General features: G+C 37.7%; 1 protein-coding gene across 3 annotated transcripts; it reads right to left on the reverse strand.

Moving 5' to 3' along the window:
• Window positions 1–672: 672 nt before the first annotated feature.
• Window positions 673–13,314, reverse strand: pfkfb2b (6-phosphofructo-2-kinase/fructose-2,6-biphosphatase 2b). Of its 3 annotated transcripts, XM_079845254.1 has the most exons (17): window positions 13,143–13,269; window positions 12,612–12,742; window positions 11,286–11,411; window positions 9,373–9,469; window positions 8,970–9,036; window positions 8,767–8,841; window positions 8,609–8,665; window positions 8,403–8,527; window positions 7,408–7,615; window positions 7,183–7,329; window positions 6,992–7,096; window positions 6,735–6,864; window positions 6,480–6,542; window positions 6,333–6,397; window positions 4,099–4,293; window positions 3,188–3,210; window positions 673–2,592 (listed from the first exon to the last, which is right to left on the reverse strand). In XM_079845254.1, the coding sequence occupies exons 2-17, from the start codon at window positions 12,697–12,699 to the stop codon at window positions 2,523–2,525; spliced, it is 1,641 nt and encodes a 546-aa protein (XP_079701380.1). In that variant the 5' UTR covers window positions 12,700–12,742; window positions 13,143–13,269; the 3' UTR covers window positions 673–2,522. The 3 variants fall into 3 exon arrangements, with proteins under 3 accessions (XP_079701380.1, XP_079701381.1, XP_079701382.1); XM_079845255.1 differs by lacking the exons at window positions 673–2,592; window positions 3,188–3,210; window positions 4,099–4,293 and having other exon boundaries at window positions 5,695–6,397; window positions 13,138–13,314; XM_079845256.1 differs by lacking the exons at window positions 673–2,592; window positions 3,188–3,210; window positions 4,099–4,293 and having other exon boundaries at window positions 5,695–6,397; window positions 12,608–12,742; window positions 13,143–13,299.
• Between the last annotated feature and the right edge of the window lie 830 nt (window positions 13,315–14,144).

Below are 14,144 nucleotides of genomic sequence, written 5' to 3' on the forward strand. Positions count from 1 at the left end.
GAGTAAAAAGTAAACTTTGTCTTTAATATTGTAGTGGAGTAAGAGTGAAAGTAGATGCAAATAAAACATACTCAAGTAAAGTAAAGATCCCCGAAAAAAATACTTAAGTAAAGTAACAAAGTATTTTTACTTCATTACTTACCACCACTGGGGACTTCCCAATAATTTTTAATACTGAACAAACTCTATACTCCATCCCCTAACACCTTAACATACCCATCACAGAAAACTTTCAGCATTTTTACAATTTCAAAAAAAGAAACGAAAAAAAAAAAAGAATTTAGTATGATTTATAAGCTGTTTTCTTCATGGGGACAAAAGAAAATCCTCATAAGGTCCAAAAAATTACATCAGGTAGGGTTTACCAGGACACACACACACGTCTGGTTTACTATCTTTGTGGGGACTCTCCATAGACATAATGGTTTTATACTGTTCAAACTGTATATTCCATCCACTTTAACTCTACCCTGAGACCTACCCATCATCACACAAAACTGTCTGCATTTTTAGATCTAAAATATAAGCTTATAAGCTTGTTTCCTCATGGGGACCTCAATTTAGGTCCCCACGGTGACACGAGTCCCTATGACTCTGTGTGCATTTAGGTTGAAGTCCCTACCGGGATAGAAAAACATGCACATGCGCACACACACTAAGACGCACATTAATGGAAGTTTGAAATAGTTGTTTAATTGTGTGTATTTGAAAAAAGCAATGTTCCAGGTAACTTTCTACGGTTTGAATATAATATATTTTATATTCTGTGCCATTGCCATTGTAACATCATGTATGATTTATAACAGTTGAAAGTCACTAGTGGTGATGCATGCTTGGATTGTATGCACCTTGGTTGTAGTGAAAACTGCTAGTTTTATGCAGGAGGGTCGAACGAACATAACAAACATAAACAAGTGCTGATGGTCTTAATGTCCAGGACACTGGTCATCATGGGTAATTGACATTGCATTTAAAAATGAATTTGTCACACCTTCATTTCAAATGATGTAGTGAGGCAAAAATGTGATTAAACGCAATGAAGTAAAATAAAAACGAAAAGTTGTAGTGAACAGTTTCATTACATTTTTTCCTTAAACATTCAACCATGAAATGTCTATGGGCATTTTATGCATCAACTATTTTATCCAATGTCATTGGTTGACATGCTGAGAATAGTGCAGCTCCTCACACTGAAATATAATCCGACATGTAAACTAGTAATTCCAGTTTTAACAAACACTTAACCAGAGAAAACATTCCTATCTTAAAGCGCTGTTCAGGTCTGTTTAGAGTACATTCCAAACCTTAATAAAAACTATATTTCCTAGCATCATCAGCAGTGACCTGACTTATAAAATATACTTCATTTACACACTGCATCCTACAAATCCCTGTCATTTTGATATGATGCGACACACAAATACATTTCTATAAAAATACCACATGAATAGCTAACTTTGTACATTATCCCATAAATATCATTCTTATTAAGAAAATCATTGATCAAAATTTCATTGTACTTTCACTGTCTCAGTTAGTGCATTCCTTGAAGACACAATCTGTTATAATATACAATCCTTTCCTCCATCTGTGTCAAATCTCAATTCCATTAATTCCCTGAATAAGGCTCGTCTTCTTTCTGATGACTGACTATGGTATATATGAAGATGTTGTAATAGTTATGATTGTGAAAATGCTTCATTGCAAACAACATTGTGTTGCAACACAGACTCTGTATGGAGGTCATCATCATTTACACAACACATGTTTGTGTTCAAGTTCTATCAGAGAACATTCAGGTCATAGAGGGGATCTCAATGTTTAATCTTCAATAAGGCATCATCGTTTAAAATAAATATGTTTATATACACCGATCAGGCATAACATTATGACTAATATTGTGTTGGTCCCCCTTTTGCTGCCAAAACAGCCCTGACCCGTCAAAGCATGGAGTACACTAGACCCCTGAAGGAGTGCTGTGGTATCTGGCACCGAGATGTTAGCAGCAGATCCTTTAAGTCTAATAACAAATGGTTAAGGAATGGTTTGAGGAGCACAACCACAAGTTTGAAGTGTTGATTTGGCCTCCAAATTCCCCAGATCTCAATCCAATCGAGCATCATGTGCTGAAAAAACAAGTCCGAACCAATGGAGGCACCACCTCGCAACTTACAGGATTTAAAGGATCTGCTGCTAACATCTTGGTGCCAGATACCACAGCACTCCTTCAGGGGTCTAGTGGAGTCCATGCCTCGACGGGTCAGGGCTGTTTTGGCAGCAAAAGGGGGACCAACACAATATTAGGAAGCAATACTTGAGCTGTGTATATATTGTATATATGTTATATATAGTGATGATAAATGATGAATTCATTCTAGTCATAGCAGTGGTGATTTGTCATGCAGGGGGTTGATGGGAAATGTAGTCACAACACTGATAAAGCAAGCAGGAGGTTGGGAGTCAGGGGGAGATTCTAAAAGAAAAGTTTCAGTGTCATACAGGATTTTGGAAATTCTCCCATCTCACTCAGAAGCGGAAACAGTCATTAGCTTCGTCTGGGCAGTCAAAGTTGATTCCTTCACACAATGATTCCTCAAAAAAAAAAAAAAGAGATGAAGTTAAACTTCAATATAAGGAGTATCAGTATCTAAGTATCAAACTGTCTTCAGAACCTATATAGGCCCCTTTAGATTTAATTTAAAACACAATTCAAACTACTTTTTTTAAAGAAAAAAGAAAAGAAAAAATGCATGGCATGACTTTCCGATCACTTTATAAAGGCACTCTATAAAACTGCACAATTTGAAAGGTGGACTTGACTAAACAACTCAATATGCTCATCCTGGAACTATATGATTGCAGTGTATTAATAATACTTTTACTTGGTGTAATAACTTATTAAAGCGTTTGAAAAGGTAAACTGAATTCTCTACCAAGACATGTCACGACACAGGACAACTGGAAAACCTGATTCTGCTGCGTTTCTGAACATCTGCACATTTCAAGGCATAACAAACACGCATATAGAAACAAGATTGTGATCGAATCTTCCAACATAAATGCAGGTTATAAGAAAGTTGGCAGAAAAGATAACCGAGAATCAACATACAAATCAAAAAATGTTTCTGACATAACACGTATACCAAAAAAAAAAAAAAACGTTTTAAAAATGCTATGGAGTACTCACAGATGACTGCCAACCACACGAGACTGTGAGAACAGAGAGAGAAGGATGAAGTGGAAAGAGGAGAGACAAATATGGAGAAGACAACTGAAGCGTAAGGACAAGTTTGCATGTTCAGAGTAAAACATGGACATGGATCGTTGATTACTGAAGCATAACATCAGTTTGAAGACAGAGTTCACCCAAAAACTAACATTCGGTGATCATTTACTCACCCTCATGTCATTCCAAAGACTTTCGTTCTTCTGCAGGACATAAAATATGTTACACTGCTCGCTTCCATACAATGAAAGCTAATGGTGACCAGGGTAAGCATGGGATTTTAAAATTACTTATATTTTACGCAAGTCATTTTTGGTCACCATTCACTTTCATTGTGTGGAAAAGAGCAGCTAAATTTCTTCTAAACGTTTTATGTTCCACGGAAGAAAGAAAGTTTGGAACAAAAAGTTCCAAATAAATGATGACACAATTTTCATTTTTGGGAGAACTATTCCTGTAAGCACATGAAATAAAATTGGCAACTGATTTTCTTAGGGAAACGAAGTAAACTGATTAGAAGAAAACGATTAGATTTGTACATGTTGTTGCCACAAAGACAAGTAGGATAATGCCAGTTAGAACTGTTAGCTGGTATGTTATGAATATTGTATGATCTGTGGCATGTACCCATACAGGAAAACAAAAAAGAAGCTCAAGCTGAACAAAGAGTTCAGAACATGCGGTTACATAAAAACAAGGAACAAAAATAGAGGAGACTGCCAAACTGAAATTATTTCATGCGTTTAGCACAATCAGTACTGGTTGTGACATTCACAGGTGATTCAGAACACCAGGGTGAGGGTGGGTTTATGTCAGGACATCACTCAATCGAGCCCATTTAATATGACAGGGCTTTAGAGTCTGACACTAACTTGGCTTTGCTGAAGCAGCAGCGCCCCGTCTGGCGTGTCAGGGAAGTGCAGGGCAGTGGGGGAGGGGGCAAGGGGCAGCCAGGACCGGTTGTCAGCGCTGTAGAGGCGGGGCCGCTTAACCTGGTCGTGACTGGAAAGTGGGGTGTAACTATTCCGCCTTAGCAGCAGAGGGGCAGAGTCTCGTCTGACTTTCCCCTGGGTTGAGATGGGAGAGACTGGCTGGGTTAAAAAGAGAGACTGCCTACACCAAGGGTGTCCAATCCTGCTCCTGGAGGACCACTGTCCTGAAGAGTTCAGCTGAACAGCTAATCAAGGTCTTACTAGGCATACTAGAAACTTTCAGGCAGGTTTGTTGAGGCAAGTTGGAGCTAACCTCTGCAGGACAGTGGCCCTCCAGGACTGAGTTTGGACACCACTGGCCTACACATAGCTCATAGCATATCTTAGCACACATCTCAATAGCGAACAAGGCACTTAAGTCTTCAGTCTCATGCTAGCTCCAAGTAGGATAATCCCAAAGATAATACACATTAATCAATATAAACAGACTAAAAAGTATCACAAATGACTCCAGATTAACATTATCTACAGCGATGAAAAACACGCCACTAAAGCACAATGTCGTTCAATGGAGCGTTCAACACATGGATAAGCATAACTCACAACACAAACCCACAGTTACAGTACAACCACAGGCTGCTGAGACTGATGAACACACAAAACTGTAGGCTACATCACAACTGTACAAATATTCTTGTAAATCAACAACATATAGAGGGGAAGGTCGAACCTCACTCTGATGAGGTGAATAATCACAAGAGCAAGAAGATTTTTAATCAAACCATTTGACTGACAGTTTGATTAAGCAAAAGAGAACATAGCTTAAAGTGTGTTATGGGTTAACAGGTTAACATAGATACAAATTTTGACCCATCATTCAGTTAAAAAGAACAAAAATTACATTTACAGCGATCCGCTTAGAATCTGTGTCATTTTAGAATTCTTTATATACTATTATAGTATTTATTGATATTTTGAAATAGCTTTTGAAAGTGAGATTTATACATAATCTGTAAAAAAATATATATAAATAAATAAATGCTTTCCATTGATGTATGGTCTGTTAGGATAGGACAATATTTGGGCGAGATACAACTATCTTGAAAATCTGAGGGTGCAAAAAAAAATCTAAATATTGAGAAATATCGCCTTTAAAGTTGTCCAAATGAAGTCCTTAGCAATGCATATTACTACTAATAATAAATGTTATATTTACAGTAGGAAATTTACAAAATATCTTCATGGAACATGATTTTTACTTAATATCCTAATGATTTTTGGCATAAAAGAAAAAACTATAATTTTGACCCATACAATGCATTGTTGGCTATTACCACAAATATACCCGTGCGACTTATGGGCGACTTATGACCCAGGGTCACATTTTATTAATTTATGTTTTAGTTATTTTAGCATATTATTCCAGTTAGTTGCCAATTTCCGTTTGCAACATTTCTATTTTATAAATTTAATTTATACTTTAAGTTTTTCATCATATATTTATATTTAATTTTATTTTATTTCAGTTTTTTTTTTCAATTAACGGAAACCATTTTTAACAATTTTACACTGCTCAGAGTAGAAGTCTATGAGGGAAGGCATATATGGTTTAAAAACACAGATGTTTTTTTTGCATCAGATTTTCTTCAAATGTGTTATTTGAGCAAGTTGCAATTCTGAAATTTTCTCTTTTTGGTATCCTTGCACACGGAATGTGAAAGTTACTGTGTTACCAGTTTTACAGTTGACATATTGAAGTAAGCAATTTAACCTTTATCCCACTGCAATGTCCCCATAAACAATTTTTTGTAAGGAGTCAAAATTATTTCCTGTGTTAATTGACAGCACATCACAGATGCTGTGGATAGAGTTTAAATTGTATTAAACCCAGAAAATTGCTTTAACCAATGTTCTCTAAGAAAAACAACAAGCATCACAGATGGCAAACATGCAGTGATGAAATTGCGATTACCAATCAAAAGCCTATAAGATATCAAAAGCTTTACTGTAAGAAATATAGCATGCTTGTTGTGAAGCTTCAAACAAATTACTGGAGAAAAATCCAAATCTGAGAGATAAATGTGGCACTAATTATTTTTAAATTAATATTTAATATCCTCCATTAATATTTCATACTGCCAGAGAGAACACCACAGAAACAGATGTGGACTCACCAGTGGTCGGTCCCGATGCGTATTCACTGCCTCCACATTCAGATAAAACATTTCCACTTTGCAACCTAAAACATCATACAAAATTTTCTGTGAGCAGAATTTTCATGTGTATGCCTGCAAAAGTGAGGAAACAACTGTTCAACCCACCATAGGCAACAGGAGTGAGCTTCATGATAGTGTGAAGGGGACATTTCAAATAGGGGAGATCATCTGAGAACAAAGAAAAAATGAGTTTTCAGTTGATGTACATTTCTGTGATGCTAATCACTGTTGCTGCATATTCTGCTCAGATATCTAGTTGGTTGATATATATACGATCTTGGTAAAAAATTATAAACCAATAGACAGTTTATATATGAAGCCAGGTTTTAGCATTCTTTTCAAAATGCAAATGCATCTTGCCTGCACTCTTGTCCAAGAAATAAGCTAGTAGGCAGCGCATAACCGCCTGATGGCAGACAACTAGTACATTGCCTTGTCTCTCAAGCTCCATAATCACAGGTTCCAGTCGCTGAACCAGGTCCATATACGACTACAAGAAAAGAGAGCCTTTTAAAATAGTCAGACCTTCCCACAAAAAACCAACAAACCTACAGAGAGTTAGAAGAGACATACTCTGAAGAACTGTAACAAAGTGGAAAGTTCATGACATACTGTACCTCTCCTCCTGGATATCTGTAGTGGTACTTGTCCTGATCCCTTAAAGCAAACTCTTCTGGGAATGTGTTCTGGATCATTTCATAGGTCATCTCCTCACATACACCCTGTTTTAGAGAACACATTGCTTATGAATGAACATACAATACATAAAAACGGCATGTAATCTCCGCTGGGACCTTGGCATACTAACGGCATCTATCTCATTGAGGATTTTCCACTGTTCATAGGGAACACCCAGCTCCTCAGCTGTCTGGATGGTTCTCCTTAACTGGCTGGTCCAAACCTTCAAGTCGAACAGCTTATGCTCCTCAATGAACCCACGCAGGGACTTTGCAAACTACACGCAAAGGAGAGAGAAAGTCAAGCATCTTCTGATGAATAAGCACTATAAAGTCAGCAATGAATGAGTTCAGACCTGTCTCCCTTGGGGGGAGAGTTCAGAGTCTCCTCCGATGCGGCCCTGGACGTTGTGCTCGCTTTCTCCGTGCCTGCAGAGGTAGATGGAGTGCGAGTGTACGTGGATGTTCATTAGGTAGTAGACAATCTTGCTCTGGATGTAGTCCTGGACACGGTTTACCAGGAACCGACGGCCCACATTCATCACCTTGATGAAGGACAGGTCCCTGAAAAAAAACAAAACAAAGATTTTAAAATCTAAAGAGCCCCAATTATGCTTTTTCGGATATTACCTTTCATGTAGTGTGTAATACAACTGTTTGTGAATGTAAAATGTCTGCAAAGTTCCAAAGATCAAAGTGCATGATAAACAGAGTTATTGTCTCCCAAACTAAAGAACCGATTCTGAACTTCCTGAAACGAGAAATCGACATTAACTCCAGTCTTACTTCATGCACAAACCTATATAGGTTTGAAACAAATTTGCCTATCGTCTTCATTGGCTGCCCGCATAGTGGTGACCTGGAAGAGTTTGGTTTGTGTTGTGCACATGTCGAGAAGACGCTGTTTTCTGCTCTGCGAGAGGACTCGTATTGATACGGTAAAACCAGTGGCAGTTACTGTTCGTATCACTGTGTGTACAAGTGCTGAGGAAGCCTCTGGAGCTGAAATGTAAATATGGTAATGGGAGTTTTGCTTTAAACTGTAGACCAATCACAACATATCTGACCAATCAGAGCAGGCTCTCGAACAGGAGAGGTTTAGTGAGACAGAATCAATTTAACCATTTCATACACTTTGAGAAAAGCAGTGATGTTGCATTGTATATTATGAGAAAATTAAAGTATTTTTTGACCTTGGATGTAAACCTATTGTAGGATACCTCCAAAACAAAATTAGGAACCTTTAAAATAGCAAAATAGGGGCACTTTGAAGCAAAAATAGATGTATTCCAAAGAAAATGTATATATATTTAGATATGCCATTATGTGTCTGTTTTCAAAACATTCTTACTTGTCATATTCATCGGGATCTAGTGGTTGATAAGTGACTTTATAACATTCAATGCGTTTTAGGAAATCACCCATGACTCTCTCTCTGTGTCTTTCTGGATAATCTGGACTTGAAACCTTGACTTCCTGAAAAAAGGCGCATAAGAGACAACTGTTGAGAAAATAATGAACAATGAATGAGCAAACCAAACAAACATCACAACATACCAGGATGTTAGCGGCAATAACCTCTGGATCATCACATACGGACTCCACAAAAAACACCTGCAAAGATAAACACACAGAAATAGGAAAATTATCATCGCACATCACTTCTACACAAAGATAAATCATCTTATGAACGTTTAAATTGCACATTTGGCTACCTTGTATGCATTGTCCTGTACAAAATTTAATATGAGATCCCGCCTCTCCCGGGTTGTGTTTGTGGCATCAAATACCTTAAAAGGAAAAAAATGCCTCATGATTATCTATATATAGTAGTGAAATACTCATTACTATTCTTCAACACTCCACACCACATTAAAGTAAATAATTGATTTAAACAGAGAAAAAGGTAAAACCTTACAGCTATTTGTCCACATTCCTCATTAAAGTAGGTCTTGACATCTTGCAGAGCCACCAAGGCACACTGTCTAATTGGGATGCAAATATAGCCATTATGATTAATTAAAAATTGAAAAATGCAACAGTTCTCAGGAAAAACACAAACTATCCTGTCAGATGTCACTGATGTAACCTTCAGGAAATGTGTTGAAACATCTTTTATGTTTTCTGCCATCATATTAGTCTAACTGGCTAATGTTAGTTTCTTGTTATACATTATTATTACATATACACTATATTAACACTGTAAAGAAAGAAAGAAAGTCGTACAGGTTTGGAACAACATGAGGGTGACACAATGACACAACTTTCATTATTTGGGGGGAACTCTTCCATTTAATCACACACAAAAGATATAATCCTACTTCCGTATCTTCATGGCTTCCTCATTGTCATGTCTGAAGAAATCATAGGACTTGTATGCTTTAACCGCTTCCCTCCGGTACACACCAAGATTAAACACTGCACAATGAACCAATAAACAAGAAATGATGGTTAATCTCTACATTGTCTTGTTTAGTTTTCGCACAACTGTACTGCATCAAGGTGAATCATTATGTATGAAAAGATGGAACAGGTCAAGTCAAAACCTCTGACTTCAGTTACAGTGATTAATACACTTGTATTGTGGGTCATGATGCATTCAAGAGAGATTGAGTTGAAAGAGGCCATATTACACCCGTTTTACAAAGTATTGATTTATGTACTAGAATAGGTCTTCGTGATTGAATAAAAAAAAAAACATTCTTTTTTAAATATATTTTACATTGTTGCAGCACCTCTTTTCCCAGTCTGTCATTAAAGGGGTGCTTTTTTAACTTTTAGTTAGTTCGTTTTAGTTTGTGTGTAATGTTGCTGTTAGAGCATAAACAACATCTGCTTAAGTTACGACGCTCAAAATTCAAAGCAGAGGGAGATATTTTATTTTACAGAACTTACTTTTTAAGGACTACAACAAACGGCTGGTAGGGACTACAACGAAGGGAGGGTAGGGACTTCTTCACGGGTTAGTGACATCATCACTAACCCTAAAATTTACATAAACCCCACCCCCGGAAACACGCAACAAAGGCCATGTTGAGAAGATGACAACATAAGTTATAACTGTAATTAAACTAAACTACACCAGTTCTATCTTCATGCAGCATATATTCTCTGGCTCTGCAGGCAACATATCAGAACATGCTAATCGATGACTTGAAGATAGTTAATTCCACATCAGCTACATAAATTCATCAACTAACCATTCAGAAGCATCCTGTCTCATTCAACATGTTGTCACTTCTTCTCGAGTCTCTCCATCATTGTCCGACTCCGGTTTGATCATAAAAGGCTGAACAGTTTCAGACATTTTCAGTGCGTGTCTGCGTGAGGTAATTGGAGCTGCTAACATGAGCTCTTGAAGCTCCGCCCTCTTCCTGAAGGGGGGTGGGGAGCAGCAACTCATTTGCATTTAAAGGTACACACACAAAAACAGCGTATTTTTGCTCCCCTTCAAAAAGTGACAATTTTAACATGCTATAAAAATTATCTGTGGGGTATTTTGAGCGAAAACTTCACATAAACTTATTTTACATCTTGTAAAAAGGGGCATAATAGGACCCCCTTAACACTGTTCAGTTCCTGTATTTACTGCTGCCTTCACATGCTATCGGAAATATATTTATTCCCACTTCTGAAGTTGTGATTACAAGCTCGTTGCATTGAAGTGAGTGACTACAAATGGCGTTCATGTGCAATTTTTAATTAGGAAACTCGTATTTACGACAATTCCGATGTGAAGGCAGCATGAGAAGCCCTAATACCAAAAAGCACAATGTGCTCTGATTGGTTGGCTGGACAAGTTTGTTGTAATTGGTCAACCTCTTCCAGTGCATTTCGGAAATGTTACACCACTTATTTTTTTGCGCATGCCTTAGCCTTTATTTAAATGAGGGATATTCTGATGTGTACATTCCTAGAAGAAAACTCAAGACTACAATCGAGGCGTTTCAGGGAGTTCAGAAACAGTGCTTACTAATATAGAGAATAACTCCCTTTGCAGTGACTTTGTAACTTTACAGATCTTTTTCATGCTCAAACAGCAACATTATACACTAAAGAACGTTGAAAATGTAAAAAAGCATAATAGGTCCTCTTTAAATGTGTTGGTTGCCAACACAAGTTCAAATTTAACCTCTATATATATATATGGAGCATTTAAAATTGGAGACAGATGATATTTATAGTGAGTGTCATTTGATATGTTGCAACTGTCTAAATCCAGCTGCCCACTCACCCTTTGTGGGAACGCCTATCCAGTTGAGATAGCGTGTGAGTTTCTTCGACATGTATGTCTTGCCTCTGGCAGGGAGGCCGATCATGACAATTAATGTGGGGGAGTTTGTCATGTAAGACGCCCATGCTGTGGTCAGACAAAAAACGAAAAGAAAAAAAAGACAGACAGTGTCACAAGCTGCATCATGGGCTGGAGGAAGTTACCATCTCCAGTACTATCAATTAAATCTGCCAAATATATAATACTAAAATTTCACATACCAACACCAACAGCATCTGCACCAAAAATTACATAAAATCAAACAACACAATTACTTCATGCCTGATGCATGACAGAATGTATGAGTTTGTACTTTTTTGGGGGTTTATGGTACTTTCACAACTACAATACAAAATAGGACCTGAAACTGTGACTTTTGACAACTTGTATCAAGGTTGTAAAGATTTTTTTGAAAGTAGTCACTTGTGGTCACCAAGGCTGTTTTTTTTATTATTAAATATACAGTAAAAACAATACTATTTAAAAAGGCTGTTTTCTATTTTAATATATTTTCAAATGGAACTTATTCCTGTGATGGCAAATTCCAATTTTATTCATTACTCCAGTCTTCAGTGTCACACGATCCTTCAGAAATACTTTTAATATGCTGATTTGAAAACAGTTGTGCTGTCTAATATTTTTGTGGAAACTGTGACAGATTTTATTTTTCAGAATAATTTGGGGAATAGAAAGTTCAAAAGAACAGCAATTGTGTAACATTTTAAATGTCTTTACTGTCACATTTGATCAATTTTAATGTGTCCTTTTGTAATAATATGGACCATTACATTTCTTTTTAGACTACTATTAAATATAAATGTTTCTATTAGATATTTCTAAGATCTAGGTATGCATTTTTTTCCAAATGAAAATATTAGGTATGAAGGAAACATTACCTCAGCAATTTGATAATGACTGGGGAAAAAACCCTAAACAAACGTGTCTCTATCTTGATCTGCAATTTAATACCAGCATAGCAGACAATGCATATCTAAATAAAGGGAAGCAGTGGGTATATTTCTAATCTAGTCTGACAGTGAACTTCTGTTTTGCGGCCTCAGTGACAGCTGACACTATAAGAAGGGCAACTGTTATATGATTCAAGCCGTCGTTTAAATGTACTAGGCCAGGGACAAAACTGTTATGTGGGAAGCATTCTCATCAGTTGAGAAGTATCTCAAAACCCCACTAAAACAGACCAGCCGTACCAGCTGACCACCTTAGGCTGGTTTAAACTGGGATTCAAAACAACATCCTGTGGAATGTGAAAGCATGTTGTGTACTTACAGCATTTCTTCTCTTGGCCTCTGGGCTCTGATTTCTTGGCTTCAGCAGAACTGGTTGAACCAGCCTCCTGCTGCAGCCATGCAGACATACTGATTCTGACAGACTCTTCCTGCTGTAAAAACACAGTGCACCTGCAGAGAGGGGGGAAAACTGCGAAATAAAGACACTATACGCAACCTACTAGTGGAAACGACGTTATGGGTTTACTAAAATTAAAACGAAGGACAATTTAAAACATTTTACGCTCTACTCAGTGACATGCATCTTTTATTCTTGCCACATCGTAATTTTCTTAGTCATCCGCAGCGCAGTAACGAATGTCGCGCTACGTCATCACTGAGAAGAGGATGCTGAGGACCGGACACCATGTTTCGTCATAACCGTAAACAGAGGGTTTGTCAACAACCAGTCACTGGTCTAATCCACATGTCTTTTACATCAAAGAATCAATACATTAAACAAACAAACGAACAAACACATTAAAGCACTGACTATTAATGAGACGCGTAAAACGTGAGACGGTGACCTTACTGCTTTCTAATCGTCACCCCTTCAACCTCAGGGGTCTGTATTTTATCTAGTATCCGCCGGTCCAACCGGCAGGGTCAATGTCTTTGCGCAGGGTGTCGTTGCCTCAGCCGGGTTTGCACTTGATAACCTTCCATGGCAACCAGAGCCAAGCGCGTGAGCGAAGGTGTGTCTCTACGTCACCGTTTACTTACCGTAATACATGCAGAAGGATGACAGCTCGCCGAACTGAAGTTCAGTTGACTTTAAAGGAACAGTCCACTTTTTTGAAAATAGGCTCATTTTACAAGTCCCCTAGAGTTAAATAGTTGAGTTTTTCCGTTTTTGAATCCATTCAGCCGATCTTTGTATCTGGCGGTAGCACTTTTAGCATAGCTTAGCATACATTATTGATTCTAATCAGTCCATTAGCATCTCATTCAAAAAATGACCAGACACTTTCAATATTTTTCCTATTTAAAACTTGACTCTTCTACAGTTACATCGCGTGCTAAGACCAACTGAAAATTAAAAGTTTCGATTTTCTACACCTATATGGCTAGGAACTACTTTCTCATTCCTGCGTAATAGTTGCGGATCTTCGCGGCCGTACCATGGCTGCAGTGGCGCAATGATTCGTTGGTATTCTGTGAATCATGGTGGTAGTATACACCTTCGACTTACTATCACAGCCCTTTACAACACACAGAACCATGGCTAATCAGACAGGTAAATCCACAACACAATTTGTCGGCTGCAAGCCTGAAACTTTCTCTGCAACTACACTAACTTAGAGCCGGTCACATTGAAAGTTACCTAGCTGGGGGCTACTTTCAGGCGCTGTGTTCCATCATTGTGCTGCTGCAGCCATGGTACGGCCGTGAATATCCGCGACTATTACGCAGGAATGAGAAAGTAGCTCCTAGCCATATAGGTGTAGAAAATCGCAACTTTTCATTTTCAGTTGGTCTTAGCACACGATGTAACTGTAGAAGAGTCAAGTTTTAAATAGGAAAAATATTGAAA

This window comes from Gobio gobio (assembly GCF_949357685.1).
Source record: "Gobio gobio genome assembly, chromosome: 19".
Classification (NCBI taxonomy): Eukaryota; Metazoa; Chordata; class Actinopteri; order Cypriniformes; family Gobionidae; genus Gobio; species Gobio gobio.